The sequence below is a fragment of the Myotis brandtii genome, unplaced genomic scaffold (assembly GCF_000412655.1).
Source record: "Myotis brandtii unplaced genomic scaffold, ASM41265v1 scaffold38, whole genome shotgun sequence".
In the NCBI taxonomy this organism is placed as follows: Eukaryota; Metazoa; Chordata; class Mammalia; order Chiroptera; family Vespertilionidae; genus Myotis; species Myotis brandtii.
In genome coordinates, this window is record NW_005364596.1 from 5,171,315 (window position 1) to 5,194,196 (window position 22,882).

At 34.6% G+C, this 22,882-nt stretch overlaps 1 protein-coding gene across 3 annotated transcripts in view; it reads left to right on the forward strand.

Annotated features, from left to right (window-relative positions):
• The window catches only part of INTS12 (integrator complex subunit 12), a 23,195-nt gene extending 3,417 nt beyond the window's left edge, over window positions 1-19,778 (forward strand). For all 3 annotated transcript variants that reach the window (XM_014544753.1, XM_014544751.1, XM_014544754.1), the window contains exons 2-8: window positions 2,705-2,869; window positions 5,208-5,360; window positions 9,674-9,861; window positions 11,525-11,684; window positions 15,501-15,647; window positions 18,995-19,270; window positions 19,354-19,778. In XM_014544753.1, coding sequence (XP_014400239.1) covers window positions 2,714-2,869; window positions 5,208-5,360; window positions 9,674-9,861; window positions 11,525-11,684; window positions 15,501-15,647; window positions 18,995-19,270; window positions 19,354-19,665 — 1,392 coding nt within the window. In that variant the 5' untranslated portion in view covers window positions 2,705-2,713 and the 3' untranslated portion in view covers window positions 19,666-19,778. The remainder of the gene's footprint in view (window positions 1-2,704; window positions 2,870-5,207; window positions 5,361-9,673; window positions 9,862-11,524; window positions 11,685-15,500; window positions 15,648-18,994; window positions 19,271-19,353) is intronic.
• The last annotated feature ends 3,104 nt before the right edge of the window (window positions 19,779-22,882 follow it).

Here is a 22,882-nt window from a genome sequence, read left to right on the forward strand (position 1 = left end):
GTGTTGAGGGAAACCAGAATTTGCTAGGTAGGCTAAAGCACTTGCCTCCAAACTTTTCTCATCATTGAGTAAAAAGAACAAAAAAAATTTGAGCACACAGCCATATGTGTGTATTTAGTTATCAATTTATGCATATACTACTACAGTGGGGCCTTGACTTATGAGTTTAATTTGTTCCAAGACCGAGCTCGTTAAGGAGCTCGTTAACTCAAATTACTCTATCAACTCAATGCAAAAAATCGGCCGAGAGACAGCTGGTATCTCAAAAAACTCGTTAGTCGGGACACTTGTAAGTCAAGACCCCACTGTATAACTGTATATTAATAGTTTATTTTAATAAAAATTTTAAAAGAAAAAGAAATTCTAATATTTTTCTTCTTGTATTCCACAGTAGAGACCACTGGGCTAGAGGGACATGTTAGTAATTTACAGCAGGGATACAAAGCCTATAGTCTTATAATGTAGTTGCTGACTCTTGCCACTAGTCTGTAATGCAAACCTTTAATCTCTGATTATGGAAATGCATAACAGTAAATACCTTGCTTCTGTTTTTCAGCATAGAATTTTAAGTAATGATTTCTCTAGTTTTCTATAAGGATTCCTTTAAGTATCAATCCTTTGTATCTCACAAGACATTGTTCTGGATAAGTAAACTACTATGCCCTTTAGCTATGAAAAGTTAGGTCAATAGAAAGACTAGGCTGTGTACTCAGGAAGAGTGGCAGTTTTACCCTTTTCATCATGGATATTTTAATGAGGAGCTGTTTTCTCCTCAGAATATATATGATGACCAGCTCCATGAGCAAATTTTAAAATAACCTTTCTGTACTTATTCTTATATATAGGTGATGTATGATTAATACAATTTTAAAAAAAAGACAGAGGTTGCTTCTCAGTTTTTGTTAAATTCTTATTAATATGGCTGAGGTAGATTATTGTAGGTTATTTTTCTTTTGGTATTTACCTTTGGATTTCTTCTCATGGGTGATTCAGATATTTTAGTAGAGCACAGAATTTGACAATAATTTTGAGGCTATCAAATTGATATCTAATACCTTCTAGAAAACTTAAAAAAAAAAAAAAACTCAGTGTGTGTGTCCTGTCAAAGTTGGAGAGGTCTTAGGTGGGAAGTGGATGGGGAAGGAACAAATAAAATCCATTTTCAAGCTGAGCTTTCATATGCCAAGATCAACCTACAGCAAGTTTAATACCTGTTTAAATTCCTGAAAATGAGAGATTACTGTGGAATTGCTGACAGATTCTTCACTCTAGCAGTGCAAGTGTGTTGCATTATTTTAATAGTAACCTCGAGGATAGAAGATTTCAAGCCCTAGAATATTGATCAAAGGATTGAACTCATAGTGTATGTTTTTATTCTAACAATTCCTTGCCTGGAGAAATATTTGAAAAAGTGACAACCAGAAGTAGAAGCAAGCACATCATAGCATTGGTATTAATGGAAAACGAAAACTTTTTAACATTTCAGAACTTCATAAGCCTTTGATGTATATCTTTACTATTTTTAATCTCCTTAGACATAGAGCATTATCATAGGCACTATAGGTAGATACAGCACCATCCCTCAGAGACCTTCCTTTTTAAAAGTAGGTTAAGGCATGCGATACCACAATCTAAATGTGATCCAATGAGATTATCATTAGTATGCCTTTTTGAGGCATTCAAAATTGGAGATGAGAACTAAGGAGACAGAGAGATAGCTGAGGTGAGCTGCAGCAATGCGTCCTCTAACCATTACCCTGCTACCACACTAAATCTTTTTTCCCCTGTCATGTAAATAAGCGTTGAGAAGACATTTTTATATAAAATAAACTTTAACACATCAAGTTCATGTGTATGGAACTGTAAGTGTATATTTGTTTTATTTTATATATATATATATATATATATACACACATATATATATATATATATACACACACATATATATATATATCCTATGTTTTATTAGTATCTAGAATCTCAAAAAATGTGTGTGTCTTATTAACTAACAATACCAAATAATAGAAAAAAAGTCATCTCTAATTTATGAAATCAACTTGAAAATGGCAAGCACAAGTCAGGAAAATGTTCCTGGGTTTTCAGAAAGGTAACATTCTTATGCTAAAGGAAGGCTAGTTATTGAGTCCCAATAAGACAATAACACCAGAAAAGGGTTTAAAGAATAGTGGTTTAACTTTTTTGGAAAGCTAATCACTGTGTTTTAATAAAATGGCTCTTATGGCTAAATAGATCATAAAAATGAATGAAAATCATAGCTTAACATTTTTCTTAGTATCTATTTTCACAAATTTAGATACCCTTTTCTTCACTAGTTCTTAATTTGGATTGAGGGGAGTGGTCATTGGCCTTTTGAAAATTGAAAGATAGGTTCTTTCTCCCCAGAAAAAATACATTCGCATATCTGTAAGTATATATTTTAAAATAAAGTTAGGAGGGGTCTTTGTAGCATGGAGGAGCTCATCTGGATTTAAAACTTGGATATGCATATACAGAAAACTGTTAACTCTTGCTTCAGGGAAAAAGTACTAGATATGCCATTCAGAAGGATATTTCTTTCTGTAATAACCTTTTGGATATTTTCAGTTTTGTATCATATGCACAGCATTACTTGTTATAAACAAAATAAACTGTAGATAAACTTTACTCATTGTCTCTAAATTACCTCCCTCTTTTTTTCTTTCAGGTATTTGCAATGGCTGCCACCGTGAACTTGGAACTTGATCCCATTTTTTTGAAAGCACTAGGCTTCTTACATTCAAAGAGTAAGGATTCTGCTGAAAAGCTAAAAGCCTTACTTGATGAATCTTTGGCTCGGGGCATTGACTCAAGTTATCGTCCATCTCAAAAGGTACCTACATGAATAAAAAGCTCAGAGGGAGTTTTAAGGCCTGTGGCAGTAGTTTTAACATTTAGACCATCTTAAAATAGTTCTCTCTACCAAAATGATCCTGTGGCATGAAGGAATTATAGTCTTTAATTTAGTTTTCTTTCTTCAAGCTTTTAGAGAACTGTTATAGAAAAATTAGTTGGGTGTAGGGATAGTCTGTTCTACTTTTTGTGTATCGAAACCAACTTATTTATGATAAATTTTAATTTCAAATTCTTTATGATCAGAGGTGTTTTTTTTTTAAAGCTAATGAATAAAACTGTAACTTGCTTGTAATTATCTTTTAATATTTTAGGGGCAAAAAAAAATGAAGTAGAAGGACAAGGGTTTTGCATTGAAGTGAATTGAATATTTGTGTAGGAAAATTTAAGGGGGAAGGAGATATGGATGAACTATGAGAACTGCATAGCTCCAATCCTGATAATAATAACAAAGTGACCAAGCAGCTTTATGTGTAAAGAATAGACAGTTTGGAACCACACACACCTGTTTTAAATCCCAACTTGCCTTTTACTAGTTGTGCGGTAATAGGAAACGTATCCTAACGTTTACTGTGTCCCAGGTACTTTTCTGAGTGGTGTATGTGTATAATTGTTAATTGTGGTAACTGTCCTTGAGATGGGTATTATATATTTCCCTCATTTTACAATAAGGAAACTGAGGTAGATAGTAGCTTGACTGGGAATCAAACCTGTGACCTTCAGGTGCGCAGGCCGACATTCTAACCACTGAGCAATGCTTACCAGGGCCACACAATACACTTTCATATTTAATCTACATTATTGACATTTTCTCCATCACTCTTAAGTCTACAGGAGTAGTCACCAAACTTTCTAAAAAGAGTCAAATAGTAAATATTTTAGGTTTTGTGGGCCAGATGGTCTTGGTCACAGTATCTAATTCCACATGATAGCATGAAGGCAGCCATAGATAATACATAAATGAGTGGATATAGCTGTGCTCTAATCTAATTTTATTTATAAAAACAGGCAGTAGGCCAGATTTATTCTACAGGCTTTAGTTTTCCAACCCCAGTCTCGACAATCAGCTCAAGAGTAAATCAAGCCCTGCTACCAGTGAGTCTAAAGCCCATTTCTCATTTCTTCCTCTGCAGAGGCACCACTATTCTGAAGATGATAAGTAGCATTCCCATTTATATTTTTATACTTTTCTGTAATATCATAGAAAAATAGACCACATTCAGATGTTTTACTCAGAATAGGGAAATGCTTTCCTTTGGTGGGAAGGGGTGAGGTGCATATATATTAGCAAAGCTTTAGTGTAAGAATAAGGATTAGAAGCTTAAAACGAAATGAAAAAACAAGCCACAGACTTGGAGAAAATATTTGCATATCATGTAAACGATAAAGGACTAGTATCCCAAATCTTTGAAGAACTCTTTAGACTCAATAATAAAACAAACAACCCCATCTTCAAAAAATGGACAAAATTTTTTAACACTTTACCAAAGAAAATGCATGTATGGCAAATAAGCACTTAAAATGTTCAATATTATTAGTCATTAGGGAAATATAGATAAATTCACAATAATATACTAGTGTATACCTATCAGAATGTCTAAAATTAAAAAGACTAGCTATACCAAGTATTGGTGAGGATGTGAAGGAACTGGGACTGTTGTTTACCCCTGGTGGAAATGTAAAGTAGTATACCATTATGGAACATGGTTTGGCAATTTCTTAAAAAGTTAAAAACATACATATACTTACCACATGATTCAGCCATTCCAGTCCAAGACATTTATTCTAGGGAAATGAAAGTATATGCCCACAAAAGATTTGTATATGAATATTCACAAAAACTTATTTGTAATAGCCCCAAATGTTATGCAACCTAAATATCCATCAGTAGGTAATAGATAAACAACTTGTGGTATATCCACTAAATGGACTACCATTCAGCATATAATTTCTAGGAAATAAAAACTGATTCATTGTGATAGAAAGCAGATCAGTGGCTGTCTGAGGATGGGAGGGAATAGTTTCTCTAGGTTGATACCTCTAGGAGTAACTATAAAGGGCCACAAGGAAACTTTGGAGGACGAAAGATTGCTTGTAGTGATGGTTTTGTAGATGTGACTTATCAAATTTTACACTTTAAATAGGTGCTGTTTATCAATTATTTCTCATAAAAACTATTTAAAGTAAAGGACGTTACATTGGTCACAACATGATGTCTTAATTTTTAACTGAAGGTTGTTTAGATTTATGATCTACTTCTTTATGATGTGTTAAATCTAAATATTTAATCATGGTTATCCTTTTATTTCACCTTTTAGGATGTGGAGCCACCCAAAATTGCAAGCACAAAAACTATTTCCAGTAAGCAAGAGCCCAAAACATCATCCAGTCTTCCTTCTGGCAATAATAATGGCAAGGTTCTCACAACTGAAAAGGTAAAGAAGGAAGCTGAGAAGAGACCTGCTGATAAAGTAAGATTTTATTTTAATCTAGTAGAAATAATCAAACGGTGGAATCAGTCCTTTGGAGGCAGAAACAATAGTTTGTGCTTACTTCTTTTAGTAATAGTGCCTAAAAAGTACATTATGACCTTTCAGTAAGTATATTTTGATAATTATAGACATTGATTTTTTTTTTGAAAAATGAGTAACATTTGGAAATATTTTGAACTATTTACTGAAGTCATTGCCAACAAATATTTGAGCCAGGGAATGTACTAATTTAAAATATAAACTTTAATCCACAACTCAAATATTCTGCATGAAACACTTGACAAGAAAAGATAGAGAGGAAAGAATAAAGAGTAAAGAAATAAATAAAAATTAAAAAGTAAAGATATAAATGACTAAATGTGAAACTTGTTACAAAATGGCATGTACCTTAATAAAGCCTACAAATAATTCTTGGATTATCTATTTTGAATGATTTACACACATAGTTAATTTTTAATATTTTAGCACTTAGTAATAACTACATTAAAATTTAATTAACCCTTCCCCATAAGGTGGGGTATATTAGTCCCATATGTTTTCATACTTTTAATAAATATTTTGCCTATTTATAAACTGTATTGTATTGTTTGCTGTGCTTTTAAATTTATATAAATGCTATACTGTACGTATGTGTGTGTGTGTGTGTGTGTGTACACCTCCATTCTTGGTTAACTTACATTTTCCTCCACTCAACAATGTGCTTTTGAAATTTACCTATGTTGATACATGTAGAGCTGAATATTTCAGTTACCATATAATATTCATTTCATGAATAAGCCAGTTTATCCATTCCCTAACAAATGAATAATTAGCTATTTCTCCTTTTTCTCTGTTATAGTGGAGCTTCAATAAGCTGTTCTATACTTATTTCTGCACACATGATAATAGCTTCAATAGGTTGTATACCTGTATCAAAGGATGTAATAGTACAGGTACATCTTCAACATTACTAGGCTGATTTCTATCCAAAGTATATTACACATATACTCTCACCAATAAAATGTAAGAGTGCCAAATTCTCCATATCTTGCCATATTATTTAATTTTTGCCAATCTGACAAGTGTATCTATAATATTTATATCTTAAAGCTAGGAAACAGAATTTACTTTGAAGCAAATATAGCAATGTTAAGTCTCCTTGACTGGTAGATAGTTCATTATTTATTTATTTTCAGTATATTTTATTTTACTACTAGAGGCCCAGTGCATGAAATTCATGCATGGTGGGGGGTCCCTTAGCCCAGCCTGAACCCTCTCATAATCCGGGACCGCTGGCTCCTAACCACTCACCTACTTGCCTGCCCGATCGCCCCTAACTGCCTCTGCTTGCTGGCCTATAGCCCCCTAACTGCCCCCCTGCTGGCCTGGTCACCCTCTAACTGCTCCCCTGATAGCCTGGCTGCACCCTAACTGCTCCCTACCAGTCTGGCTTCCCCCTAACTGCTCCCCTGCCGGCCTGCCTGATCGCTCCTAACTGCCTCTGCTTGCCGGCCTGAGCCTGATTGCCTCCTAACAGCCCCCCTGCCAGCCTGGTCACCCCCTAACTGCTCCCCTGCTGACCTGATCACCCCTAACTGCCTCTGCCTCTGCCTCGGCCCTTGCCACTTTGGCTTTGTCTTGAAGGAAGTCGGTCAACTGCTCTAATTAGCATATTACCCTTTTATTAGTATAGTTCTTTTTTTCAATTATAGTTTTACATTCAATATTATTTGTATTACTTTCAGGTGTACAGCACAGTGCTTAGACAATTATATACTTTACAAAGTGTTTCCCCCAATATTTCCAGTACCCATCTGGCACCATAGTTAATACAATATTATTGACTATATTTCCTATGCTGTACTTTATATCCCTGTGACTATTTTGTTACTACCAATCTGTGTTTCTCAATCCCTTCACTGTTTTCACCCAGCCCCCAACACCCCTCCCCTTTGGCAACCATGAGTCTGTTCTCTGGATCTGTGCGTCTGCGTCTGTTTTGATTGTTCATTTATATTGTTCTTTAGATCCTACATATAAGTGAAATCATATGGTATTTGTCTTTCTCTAACTGACTTATTTCATTTAGCATAATACCCTCTAGGTCCATCCATGTTGTCACAAATGGTAAGATTTCATGGTGTGTGTTTTATGGCTTTTGTACCACAGCTATTTTATCCATTTTGTCTATTGATGAGCACTTGTGATTCCTCCATAGCTTGGCTATTGTAAATAACGCTGCAGTGAACACAGGGTGAATATATTCTTTTGAATTAGTGTTTTAAGTTTCTTTGGATATACACCCAGAGTGAAATCACTAGATCATATAGCAGTTACATTTTTAATTTTTTTTAGGAATTTCCATATTGTTTTCCATAGTTCCTGCACTATTCTGCATTCCCACCAACAATGAACAAGGGTTCCCTTTTCTCTACATTCTTGCCAACACTTGTTTATTGATTCTTTGATGATAGCCATTCTGACATATGTGAGGTGATATCTCCTTCTGGTTTTAATTTGCCTTATTGTGATAATTTATAATTTTGAACATCTTTTTATATGTCTGTTGGCCATCTATGTCCTCTTTGGAGAAGTGTCCATTCAGGTCCTTTGCCCATTTCATCCCTTACCAGATGCATCATTGGTAAATATGTTCTCCCATTTAGTTGGATGTCTTTTCATTTTGTGGATGGTTTCCTTTGCTATGCAAAAACTTTTTAGTTTGATGTAATCCCATTTGTTTATTTTTTCTTTTGTTTCCCTTAACCACAGAGATATATTACAAAAAATATTGTGAATAAAAATGTATGAGATCTTATTGTCTATGTTTTCTTCTAGGATTTTATGGTTTTGAGTCTTACATTTAAGTATTTAATCTATTTCGAGTTTATTCTTGTGTATGGTGTAAGAAGGTGGTCTGGTATCATTTTTTTTTTGCACATATATGTCCAGTTTTCCATTTATTAAATAGACTGTCTGATTTACCTTCTTTGTCAAATATGAATTGACCATATGGGTATGGGTTTATTGCTGGGCTCTCTATTCTGTTCCTTTTATCTATATGTCTATTTTTATGCCAGTACCATGCTGTTTTGATTACTATGGCCTTGTAGTATAGTTTGATACCAGATAGCATGATACCTCCAACTTTGTTGTTCTTTCTCAAAATTGCTGGACTACTTGGGGTCTTTTGTGGTTCTAGTTCTGTGAAATACTTCATTGATATTTTGATAGGAAATACATTGAATCTATAGATGGCTTTGGATAATAGAGTCATTTTAACAATGTTAATTCTTCCTATCCATGGGCATGGTATATGCTTCCATTTATTTGTATCTTCTTCAGTTTCTTTCTTCAGTGTCATAGTTTTCTGAGTGCAGGTCTTTTACATCCTTGGTTAGATTTATTCCTAGGTATTTTATTATTTTTTATGCAGTTGTAAATAGGATTGTTTTCTTGGTTTCCCTTTCTGATAGTTAATTGTTGATGTATAAAAATGCAAATGTTTTCTGGATATTTATTTTGTGTCCTGCTACTTCATGAATTTACCAGTTCTAGTAGCTTTTTGGTGGAACCTTTAGGGTTCTCTATATACACTATCATGTCATCTGCAAATAATGACACTTTTACTTGTTTCTTTACAATTTGGATGTCCTTTATTTCTTTTTCTTGTCTGTTTTCTGTGTCTAGGACTTCCAGTACTATGTTGAATAAAAGTGGTGAAAGTGGACATTCCTGTCTTGTTTCTGATCTTAAGGAAAATGCTTTTTAAGTTTTCCGATTGAGTATGATGTTAGCTGTGGATTTGTTATATATGCCCTTTATTATGTTGAGATATGTTCCCTCTATTTCCACTTTGCTGAGAGTTTTTATTATAAACTAAAGGCCCAGTGCATGAAATCTGTGCACGGGTAGGGTCCTTAGCAGCTGCCAGCTACTGGCCAGGACCTCCCTTCTCCTGGCTGCCTGCCACCCCCAGTTGGTTGGGGCCTCCCTTCCCGTGGTTGGCCGCCCAGCCCCGCCCCCTGGTCAAACTCCTGGTCGAACTCCCATGTCGAGGGGACAAAGAAAAATACAGGTACATAGTAAGCTGTTCTAATTTATTTATTTCTACCTTGCTGGTTTCTTTTAACATACTGATTATGATTTTGTTATAAATCTTCTACAGATCTTTAGTGTGTACTAGTATGTTTGTCCCTAACTCTGTAAAAATATCTGTCAAGTGGACTTGGTCATTGCATGCTGCCTATCTGCCTCTCAGTGATTTAAAGTTTATTATAACATGTTACTTTCTGATTGGGTGCTTTTTATAGATGAAATCAGACACCACTGAAGGAGTTGACATCCCAAAGAAACCTAGATTGGAGAAACCAGAGACACGGTCCTCTCCCATTACCGTGCAAACCAGCAGGGATTTAGCTATGGCTGACCTTTCCAGTTTTGAGGAGACCAGTGCAGATGATTTTGCCATGGAGATGGGATTGGCTTGTGTTGTTTGTAGGTACGTTGTGCCTTGCCACAGATTCTTTTGTTTCTTTCTAAAGAGCAAACAACTAAACAATAAAATGTCAGACCAATTATTGAGTGTTTTTTATTTTGTTTTTCTTATTTGTATGTGGGTAAGAGGTAAGTAGATTATTCCCTATGAACTGCCAATATAGCAATTTAACATCTTGAAAATTGTCTAATATTTTATTTTCCTGACTGTGGCATCTTTAATCTCTTACGTTATAGTAATATTTTCTGCATTCTTGGGTTCTAGAGAGAAAGCAATTATTGCTTTATTCTTTAGTGAGAAAGAGTCTGTTCAGCAGACTCAATTATTTCCATCATTCTTTTAAGAAGTGGGAACTTCTTAAAAGAAAAAGTCAGTATTGCTTTTTCTTTTCCCTGAATGGTTGATAGTACTTATAAACTAAACTGATACACACACACACACACACACACACATATATATATATAAAAACACTTCTTAAAACACCTTTAAATCTTTTCCAAAGGATAATGGAATGAAATCAATGGGTCACAAAGGTTATTCTGAGTGTTGTTTAAAACATGGATACATAGGTATAAAAACATAGATAATTATGTTTGTCTATAGCAGTACATATATCTTTACAGCTAAGTGTTTTCAAATTTTTCAGGTAGATATTGAGAAGAAAGATTTCTGAGTTGTACAACTGAACTGTATATAATGTCATTAACGAATGCTATCCCAATAAATTTAATTAAACTTTTTAAAAAACCAGAACAACTTAGATTTTAAACTCTTCGATGCCACGGCTATATTTTTAATTACTAATGGCTTTCACTTCCTAGCACAGCAGAGAAGATTGCTATTTTTTTTTTTTTTTGCAGTTTTATGCATGAAAATGTTAAATTCTGGTGTACTGGGACTAAGTAAATAACTATAAATTTTGTAAATTTTAGACCTGATCTTGTTATATGTACTTCTGAATGGGATCATTTGTTAGGGCTTCACTGTTTTCATATTCATTTATTTCACCCTTTATCTACCATGAAGGTTATTATTTTTAAATAAATAAATTGTAAAGTAATAATAGGGAGAGAATTAGTAACTGTAACCTTCCATCAGGAGACCTAATATGTGATGATTGCTTTTTGTGCTATTGGAATTTATACTTTTTTGATTTTTATATTGCTACATTTTATTCAGTTGATAAGACATTTATTTATTGAACACCTTTGTCTGCACAGTAATGTGCTAGGCACTATATGTTAGGTCCAGTTCCCACTTTTAGGCAAGTCATATATCAATGAAGATAATAGAACAACATGTAAGTAACAAATAAAAAGGAATTTAACAGAGGTACAAAAAAAATGTTATGAGATTGTTGGAGGACTAGCCAAAGTCTACTACTTCTAGGAGAAATAAAAATATTATAAGAGAAAGGCAGGGAGAATATACCCAAATGTAGCTGCTAAAGCACCTTACATATTTATTAATGGTGAGCATAAGCTTTAAAAGAAAGGAAGTGTTTGTATAGGCTACATCTTGGGGTTTGTTATTTTGCTTTTTTGTTTCCTGGTGTTTTTAATTGTCTTTTATATATCAAACTTTCCCAAAACCACCTTAAAATGGCTTTTAATTGTTGCATGCAGTCAAATAAGTGCAGTGTTTAATGTTATTTATATTTCCTTAGGCAAATGACAGTGGCATCTGGTAATCAATTAGTAGAATGTCAAGAGTGCCATAACCTCTACCACCAAGATTGCCATAAGCCCCAAGTGACAGACAAGGAAGTGAATGACCCTCGCCTTGTGTGGTATTGTGCCCGATGTACCAGACAAATGAAAAAAATGGTAAGAATAATTTTTCTCTATTTTAAACAGTCTCTGTCAGTATTTTTGTTGATATGGCTTTTCAAAATAAAAATTTGAACTATTATGATATTGAAAAATAAATCATAAAGCTGACTATTTAAATGTTTGTTTATAAAGTGTATATGTTTTATTTATATGACTAGCTTAAAGACCAGACCAGGTAATATGCACTTTTCTCTGTTCAGCTTTTACTTATTCTAATATAGCAACAAACGAACAGGATTGGAGATCCATAACATATAAATATTTCTTATTAGTATTTCAGTGTACTTCTAATCATTTAAAAATACTATAATGCATTGTGGGAAATGGTGAGATAGAAAGCCTGTCTTTGGTGAGTCTGGTAGGGAAATATTGAAAATGTCTGTTCCTGAGTGAGCAGACCATTACACTTGTAATTGTGTACAAAGGCTGTGTTTGTATGTGCATTGACAGATGTAGTTACTAAGAATTGGTAATGGACAAAATAACTAATTTGTGATAGTAATGTGTCTGTCTTTTTAAATTATTTTTTAATTATTTTTATTTCACTGTATCTTAATAAAATAATCACTGTTCTCTAAGTTTTTGGTCCCCATTTTTTATGATTTATTTTACACCAAATCTATGTTTATAGTTCTCTCTTTCTGGAGTCAATTTTGGCAACTAATCGGATAGCTTTCAGTTACTTTAAGTTTAATGTCTTTAAAATTAGCCCTAACCGGTTTGGCTCAGCAGAAAGAGCATCGACCTGCGGACTAAAGGGTCCCAGGTTCGATTCCAGTCAAGGGCATGTACCTTGGTTGCGGGCACATCCCCAGTGGGGAGTGTGCAGGAGGCAGCTGATTGATGTTTCTCTCTCATCAATGTTTCTAACTCTCTATCCCTCTCCCTTCCTCTCTGTAAAAAAACCAATAAAATATATTTTTAAAAAAATTAAAATTGTTCTCTTCTCCATTCAATTCCCCCCCCAATTGCTTCAATTAGAAAATATTATCCTTCATACCTCCTGTAATTCCATATCTTGTTGTTTAATTCTGCTTCTTATATATTTCTCATATCTGTTTATTTTGCTCTTATTACCCTACTCCACAAATCTCTCATTTCTTGTCTATTGCTTTAGCCTCTTAAGAGGTCTTCTTGCTTCCCTTCAATCTACTTTACTCACTGCAATATTTATCTAATTCTATCTGTTTAAATATATCCAGGGGCTTTTGATTATTGATAGAATGAGATTATACTCATTAGGGTATATATATATGGGCCTTCTCTCTTTGACACAAGTCCAGTTTTGTATCCTGTCCTACCACTTCACCATATATCCCATACATTCTGGCCATGGCAGACTAAGTGTATCATTCCCTGAGTATGTAGTGAACTTTCATGTCCCCATATGTTTTACTTCTCAGATTCTCTTCATCTGGGACACCCTTTATTCTTTATCATCTTTGCAAATCAAATGCCCAATTTATTTATCAGTAAGACCATGTCTTATTCATTGGCATAGCACCAGAGCATAATTCAGGACTGGACTTGTCTTACATTCTCTGTTGTTCTCATTTTAAGATATGTGTAATGGTGGAAATGAGGATTAGTACCAGAAATCAATAATCAATAAGTTTAGTCTGTGTCCAATAGTCAAAGTACTCAATGGGGAGGCATGACTAATGTTAGAACATGATTAGAATACAGCAAGGGTGGACCTGGGGAAAACCAAAAGGCATGATCTGAAGTTAGCTTGAATATCTGGATCCAGTAAACACAAGGTTTATAAGAAGAAATCTGGAAACATTGGGGATGCTAAGCCTGGTCATTCTAAGTATAATTGCTTACAGTAAGATCCTCATACATGCATTGGTTATCTCTCCAAATTATCACAAAGATACTATAAGTAGCATCTTATATCTCTTTCCTCCCTGCACTAACTTCTCCAAATAGGGCAGTTTCTGCAGTACACATTATTATAGGAAGACCTAGATAAGAATGTTGTGGTAGTATCTGGCAGAGTCAAAGGTCATTCTTCAATTCTAAAATTTTCTCTCTACCAGGAAATGCGTTTTGCCTCAACACTAGCTAAAAGACTCACTCATATGACTTATTGCGGTGGTTCTGTCTCAGTAATAATACACACCTACTCAGCAGCATTTAGAAATATGTGGTATTTGTGATTGCTGCTTTACTGGCCATTATTGCCCTGAGTGGAGAATTACATACTTTCTGCAGTGTCTGAGGTAGTCACCCAATGAAAATTATAGTGCCTTTGTTGATCAGCACTGAGTCAGTGATAATATCCTAGTTCCCTAAACTAGTATTACTAACAAAGGACAAGAGCTTCTGGGCATTTCTTATTACACTTCTAAGATGGCTAGGTGAAATAGAGGAAGCAGAACTAAACATGGCTCCTAGGCAGAGATCCTATCTGGGCTTCATTGTAATGAATCTTCATCTGCTAAAGCATGCATGTTAGGTCAGTCTTCAGAGCCTAACCTCTGGAACAGTAGATGTGGGTGGGTGGATGTGTAAGATGGAAAGCTGTAGTTACAGAACCATGTGTTTCTGATTTACTCTGAGAGTGGCATTCTCATAACATGGTTTTACAGTAGAGTGAGATGGCCCTCCTTTCTTGCAGGTAGGAGATGTTTTATACCACGGATAGTCTTTCAGCATTCTTTACCATATTCTTGACCTAAATGTTACTTTATAAATGATGTTTGAAAGTAGGTGCACTTTCAGTGGAAAATATGTGATATAAAAAATGGGATGAATTGAGACTTAAGGACCAAAATTATATGTAATACATCAACCCTCAGCACAAGAAGTTTCCACAAAAAGCTCCAAACAAGGATAAAACAGTCTGTATTCAAACTTCTAGAAGTGGGAACAAATTATTAATAAATTCCCTGGTATAGTCCTAAATGACCTTATTAGGATTGTCAGAGACAATTAAATGGCTGGGAGCATTTTTCTCCATTCACTGTGGATGGGTTCTTCCAAATTCCTTATCATTTGTAAATAATTATAGTGAATAAATAGTAACTAATATTGCCAGCATTCAACATATTTCATACAATATGCTAAACACTTACATGATTGTAATTGATCCCCATAACCCACATTTGAAACAGATCATATGGTAAAAAAGAAAAAAAAGAAAAAAAGAATACCTAGTTATATAAAATAAGAAAAAAATATTTATTTGTCAAAATAAAACTGAATTTGCTTGTAAAGGAACAGTGGATGCAAATCTGTCTTTAATAACATTATAATTTGTATTTGTGAGCTTTCTCTAAGAATTCAACGTGCCTACTTCTATAGTGTGGAGAAACCTTAAAAAGCTCCCTCACTTATCACTAATAATTTTTCTTCCAAGTGTGTATTTAAAACCATATAATTGATCTGAACTACTTTTAACTCATTCTAATTACCCAGAGACTTATGCCTGAACCCCAAGAATGAAACTCCTAAGTCTACCCAGCCATAATAAGAAATAAATGTACTGCATTACAGTTGCAAATAGTTTGTGATTTTCCTTTTATAAAAAAACAATTTGACTTGTCTTGTTAAAATGGTATTTAGCTAACCTTAATCTGCATGATTTTTAAAAATTTTATCTTTATTGTTTAGAAATTAATAAAATGTATAAAAGCATTAATATGATTAAAATAATTTGAGTCTATACTTTTAGTATGATCACAACATTTTTTAATATTCAACTATATTTCAACTTAATGAGTACTGTGATAGATTTTTTATTGTCTTTTCTGTGCATTCAAGTAAGATTTTACAGCTAATTTAATTTTATACTAATTTCTACAGGCTCAAAAAACTCAGAAACCACCACAGAAACCAGCTCCCACAGTTGTTCCTGTAACGCCCGCTGTCAAAGATCCATTGGTTAAAAAACCAGAAACTAAACTCAAACAAGAGACAACTTTTCTAGCATTTAAGAGAACAGAAGTCAAGGTATAGTACATTTCATTTTTATCTAAGATTATCTAAGATTTCATTTTTATTTTAATTTAGTTGATTAAACAATAGTTACTTGAAAAAATATTGAGGAACTTTTATATACTAAATGGCCATAGGTTGGAAACTATGCTTGCATTACTATTAACATTAAGTAAAAATTATTTTAAAATTTTCAAATAATTATTTAATCTCTAATTATATAAATAATTTTTAAAGCTTTTATTATCTTTACTCTTTAGAAACTAATAAAATGTATAAAAGCATTAATATGATAAAAATAATTTGTCTGAGTCTATACTTTTAGTATGATCACAACACTTTTAAATATTCAACTGTATTTCAACGTAATGAGTACTGTGATAGATTTTTTATTCCAAATTCTATGTAGTCAGACACTTAATCGCCATCAGGAATTTGCTTTAAATTCTATTTTAAATATACTTTATTGATTTCAGAGGAAGAGGTAGATAGAAACATTAATGATGAGAGAGAATCATTTATTGGCTGCCTCCTGCACGCCCACTACTGGGGATTTAGCGGGCAACCCGGGCATGTGCCCTGACTGGTATAGAACTGTGACCTCCTGGTTCATAGGCTGATGCTCAACCACTGAGCCACCTTGGCTGGACTGCTTTAAATTCTAAATATCTCTGCCCTCAGTAGCAACAGTTTCGCTCTTCATATTACTTGAGCTGATTGACCTCATAGCTTTTTTCTCCCTACCTATTTGCTATTGAAGTTTTCTTGCTTTGTCTTTTTTTTACTTTTTACTAAAGGCCCAATGCATGAAATTCGTGCATTGGGGGGAGGGAGTGTTCCTTAGCCCAGCCTGCACCCTCTCCAATCTGGGATCCCTCTCACAATCTGGGACTGCTGGCTCCTAACCTCTCGCCTGCCTGCCTGCCTGATTGCCCCTAACCACTTCCCTGCCAGCCCGATCGCCCCCAACTGCCCTTCCCTGCCAGTCTGATGGCCCCCAACTGCCCTCTCCTGCTGGCCCGATTGCCCCCAACTGCCCTCCCCCGCCGGCCTGATCATCGCCCACAGCCCTCCCCTGCTTGCCATCTTGTGACAGCCATCTTGTGACAACGTGAGGGCAGCCATCTTGTGGTGGCCATCTTGTGACAACGTCATGCGAGGGCATCGCACAAGGGCATGACACCACCTAGGCTTTTGTTATATAGGATAGGATTATAAACTTTCATAGTACCTACTTCTATACTAAGGGTCCAGGTTATGTAGTGAGAGTATCACCTTTCTCATTCCTAGGTTTGCATCCTTGAATTCACACTACATTATTATTAATATTCTGGCATCTTGATTTCATGGAATAAAAATACTTTACAATCTAATTTTAAAACATAATTAATGACTTTACTGAGTTACACCCATTTCTAAGCAGAGTACTAATGATGGGAAAAAAAATACTAGCTAACCCCAGAAAAACCTAAAGTTGACTATATAATTCTGAGTGATTGCTGTATAAGTAACAAAAATCCAGAACCTTGGGATGATGATAAAGAATGTAAATATAAAGTAATCTGAGAAAGATACTAATAATTTTATTTGTAGATCATTTTTTAATTTACTAGGGAAGAGTTGATATCCAAGGGATATCTATTAATGATTTGTTACATTGAAACTTGGTGAATTGGAATAGAGGTAGGAATAATTTATTGAAAGTAATTAGAGTTGCTGTATTCTATATTGAAGACACTTTTAGGTAGACTTTTATGCTAACCTGTTAATACTAAAGTTTATTTTTAGGCAATCCAACGTGAAATCATTTTATGGCAAATCAATTAAGGCCTTGACTATCATGTTTGCTCTGCTTAAGAGATTTTGCTGTATTTATCATAAAAGTGGGTAAATTTTCACTATGAGAAAAATTGTTCTCATTCAAGATAATGGGCAAGAAAATATTTATAGTTAAAAACAGTTAAGAAATTTATACACTAAAGTAGTAAGGAATTTCCTGATATCCATTATTGTGTTTTTTACATTTGTATGTCCTCAAGTGTTGTAAGCCATCTGTCACTGAAAAGCAATACCAGTATCAGCAAGCCATTAAAATAAAATGCCATGCATACAGAATTTGCTTTCTTGTTTGTACTTCATAAGTATTGGGCTTTTTAATTACTTCAGATGGGTTTTCGTTCATGAAGTCTGTTGAAAGATCATTTAGCCATATGGTAGACAGTTTTATGTTTAACGGAAAGAAAAAGGAAAAAAATTAGATCTTTCAGAACTGAAAATTAAAAGTTTACTGCACCTGTGTCTTTTAGCTTCCTTGAGTAACTTTTTCTCATTACCTATATTCATTTCTCTAGAAATTTATAACTTATGTAGTTTCTCTTCTCTGGATAAACTTATGTGATAGTTATTGCATGATATTGTAAAAATCCTATCATTTTTCAGAATATGTGAACAAAAATCTAGACTCCTCCTCTTAAAAAGCAAAGATATCAGAGCTTTCTATTTTGACTATTTTTCACATTGATTAAAAATGTTTACATGCAAACAGTATTGAAGGCTACTTTGTAAGAACTGAAATCATTTTATCATTTGATAAAAATCATTTTATCAACTTTTTTGAACTTCAGTTCTAAAAGACAACTAGATATATTTTAAACATAATAACTACCTTATTTTTAAATAAGATACTATTCGTAATGCTTTTATCTCTGCATGAATTTAACACTTTTGTGAATCTTCTGGCCGGGTGGCTCAGTTGGTTGGAGTGTCATCCGTCCACCAAAAGGTTGTGGGTTTGATTCCTAGTCAGGGAACATACCTGGGTTGCTGGTTCGATGAATCCCAGTCGGGGCAAATCGATGTTTCTCTCTCACACTGATTTTTCTCTCTCCTTTCCTCTCTAAAATAGTTTTCTTTTTTAAATAGCCTCGGGTGAGGATTGAAAAAATAACAATATATGAAGGTAGAAAGAGTGCCAATGAGAAGTTCAATTCATAATTGTGTCAGCCTGTAGACTAAAGGGTCCCCAGTTCAATTACAATCAAGGGCACATACTTCAGTTGCAGGCTCTATTCCCAGCCCTGGTCTGGGAGCATGCTGGAGGCATTCAATTGATGTGTGTCTCTCACATCGACATTTATTTCTCTCTGTCTCTCCCCCTTCCTTCCACTCTCTAAAAATCCTTGGGTGAGAATTAACAGAACAAAAAACCTTAATTTTGGTGGTGTGATTTAAATTTCCCAAGTTATTACTTTTGTAAAAAAGTCCAACAATTAAACTTGTTATATATTCAGAATATTATATTAGGTGTTAAATATACTTGGCTTTAAGTAATACTTATCTTTTATTTACTTCTATTTTTTCAGACATCTGGGGTTATTTCAGGAAATTCTTCTAGCACCAGTGTTTCCTCTTCAGTAACTAGTGGCCTAACTGGATGGGCAGCGTTTGCAGCCAAAACTACTTCTGCTGGTCCATCAACAGCAAAATTGAGTTCAACAACCCAAAACAATAGTGGGAAACCTGCTACCTCAGCAGCTAACCAGAAGCCTGTGGGTTTGACTGGTCTGGCAACATCATCCAAAGGTGGAATAGGTTCCAAATTAGGTTCCAGTAACAACACTTCACCCACTGTACCATTAAAACCACCTCCACCTCTAACTTTGGGCAAAACTGGCCTCGTCTGGCAACATCATCCAAAGGTGGAATAGGTCCCAAACCATTGAAACCACCTCCACCTCTAACTTTGGGCAAAACTGGCCTTAGTCGCTCAGTTAGTTGTGACAATGTTAGCAAAGTAGGTCTTCCTAGTCCAAGTAGTTTAGTTCCAGGAAGCAGCAGCCAACTAAGTGGAAATGGAAATAGTGGGACATCGGGGCCTAGCGGAAGTACCACCAGCAAAACCAGTTCAGAATCAAGCAGCTCTACCTCGGCATCCCTTAAAGGTCCAACTTCACAAGAATCCCAGCTCAATGCCATGAAGCGATTACAGATGGTCAAGAAGAAAGCTGCTCAAAAGAAACTCAAGAAATACTGAGGCCAAGTAGATTTTAATATCACATTACCCTAAAGATTAAAATCTTGTTATTAGGACATAAACTTGTACTATACTGTAATTTAATAAAAATTTTCATAATGAAAGTTCTATTATTTCTTACCTTAAAATGCTAACTATTATTTAGAAGAACTTGGAAATCTTTGTTATTTTAAATCTGTTTAACATTTTTATTTTAACAATTTCCACAGTATGTGAAAATAGTGATTAGAATAACTGATTCTTGGTGAGAACTTCCAGAATTTCAGAAGACTGGTAATATGTGTGATTTAAACCAAAAAAGCAGTAGTTTGTTCATCTTCTAACAAAGCCCCAAGATTGATCCTGCTTAATAAGGTGCCTTACCCCATATGTTCATAGCAGCACAATTCACCATAGCTAAGATCTGGAAACGGCCTAAGTGCCCATCGGTAGATGAATGGATTAGAAAACTGGTACATCTACACGATGGAATACTGTGCTGCTGTAAAAAAGAAGGAACTCTTACCATTTGCAACAGCATGGATAGAACTGGAGAGCATTATGCTAAGTGAAATAAGCCAGTCAATGAAGGAAAAATACCACATGATCTCACTCATTCATGGATAATAGAGACCATTATAAACTTTTGAACAATAATAGATACAGAGGCAGAGTTGCCTCGAACAGACTGTCAAACTACAGCAGGAAGGCCGGGGAGGGGGGGGGGGCAGGCGGGGCGTTAAGACGGGGGAAAAAAAGGACACATATGTAATACCCTTTGTAATACTTTAAGCAATAAAACAATAAAAAAAAAAATAAGGTGGCAGGGATGACCCACTAAAAAGTTTTCTATAAACCCCCAGTATTCTTCATAATCAGTGTCAATCCCCAGCTTGATTCTGCCTATTCTCCCCAAATATTTCATCTCTCATTTTTCAAGATTAATTTTTCATAATTGATTTCTGATACCCCTATATACTTTTACCTTTTTACCACCCTATATCAATTATCTATTTCTTTCAATAGATTGCCATCTGCCATGCCCTTTTAATGCAATACTTCTCTCATTGTCCACATTTCCTTACATTGCCAACGTAATATATGCACATAGTATATATTTAATACATTTTAAATTCTCATCTATCCTGGTTACACACATCCTGAGAATTCTTGAGAAAGATACCCAAAGAGTCTTTGGGTGGATCATTTCTACTTGTTTACATACCGATGGCTTCTTCCTATACCATGAAAAATAAGGCTGTTTTGTTTTCACTGCCCCAAAACGTTAGAGCATTCTATCAGATGTTAATTAACTGTATAAAAGTAGCTCCTGTACAATTATGAAGGTTGTTTTGAAGTATGTATATGTACATTGTTAGGTCAAAATAAGTGAAGGATCTTAGCTGCCTTATTTGCAAGCTAACACATTAGCCTGCGATTGTTTCATGTATATATTCTGAAAGAAGACATGAGGCTTTCTGGATCATAGAAACAGTTTATTACAGCAAAATGTAGCAACCATTTTGTACTCCCCGAATATATCATTTCATCCAAAACTGGAAGTCTAACAATTTCCACAGTCACTAGACCAGTGGTTCTCAACCTTCTGGCCCTTTAAATACAGTTCCTCATGTTGTGACCCAACCATAAAATTATTTTTGGTGCTACTTCATAACTGTAATGTTGCTACTGTTATGAATCATAATGTAAATATCTGATATGCAGGATGGTCTTAGGCGACCCCTGTGAAAGGGTCGTTTTACTGCCAAAGGGGTCGCGACCCACAGGTTGAGAACCGCTGCACTAGACTGTAAACTAGAAGTCCAATAAATTCCCATACCCCTTCCACCGTGATGTGTGCCACTAAATCTTCCCTCTATAGCCTCTAAGCTCAAATCCCCCTTAATCCCTACAACATGTTTATTCTAAAATATGTTGATAAATGACTTTTGTGAAGATAAAACTTTTTAAATTGAGCTTGGTCTTTTTCTAAGAAAAGATTAAAACTACCTGTTAAATAATGGGACTAAATTATTCATGGTAAATTAGAATTCAAGATTGAGATAATCCCATTACTTACAAAGTGGAGTAATCATCTATTTACATGTTTTAAATCTGCCTGCAGATGTTTTTGTTTTGAGAAACAGATTGCTGTTGATTAAATATCAATTTGGCATCAACCTCAAATTCTCTTTAGGGTCAAAAGACCAAAAAAATATATACCCCCATCATTATTTGTTTATAGTTTCAGGGTTAGTTTGGACTAAACTGAACAAAATGACCTAACACAAGTTCAGCTCAACAACTGTAACAGCTGATGTAACCCTGGTGCATACGAAACATTAAAGCAGTCATGCACACAGATTGCACATTGGCACTTGAAATGGAAAATTTTATCCCATGTGTGCTGGATAGACTTGAGAAGCAATTTCCTTAATTTCTACAGTACTTCAGAGAGGACTTTATAAGACTTATTTAAGAAGTCATTTTTTGTGTAGCACAGCTCTATGTGCATAGAAATGTATATTTTGGATCTGCACATATGTATAAGTATACATACATCTAGTAATGTAAAACTCATTTTGGTATTCTTATACATGTATATTTGGTGTAAGAGTTGTCTCCAAGTAGCTCTTAGACCTTGATTTTTCCATGTCACTAAGTTAGCACGGCTTTTTAACTGAGTATGTGATGAAATGGCCAGCTTTATATTAATAGTATTTATCATTTATTTTGTTTTTCTTACTATTTAAGTTTTATGAGGGCAGGGATCTTGTTTGTCTTGCTCACCATGGTATTCCCACTACAGTTCTCAATAAGTATTTATTGGCTCAGTGAATGAATATACAAATAATTAGGTGAGCCAGCAAGTAAGCTTTTAGTATTGTAAGTTCAAATCCCATTTTAATAGAAATCTGTTCAGTATCACTTTTCTGTTTTGTGTATTGTGCTTATTGAAGATTATTTAATCATATATTTTAGTGACTTAAAATAGGAAAGGAAAACATTGAAAGAATATTAGTTAAAAGTCTGGAGACCAGGTTTTGAACCCCTGTCCCTCCATGTATTAGCTGTGTGAAACTCTGTTTTCTCCTCTGTAAAAATAGATAATTATTAGTGAGATAAAATTGAAGGCATCTAATGTTCAAAGGTTAGGTGATTCTGACTTAACAAAGATATACTAGTACTGTTAGTAACTGATATTATAAATTACTAGAGGCCCGGTGCACAAAAATTT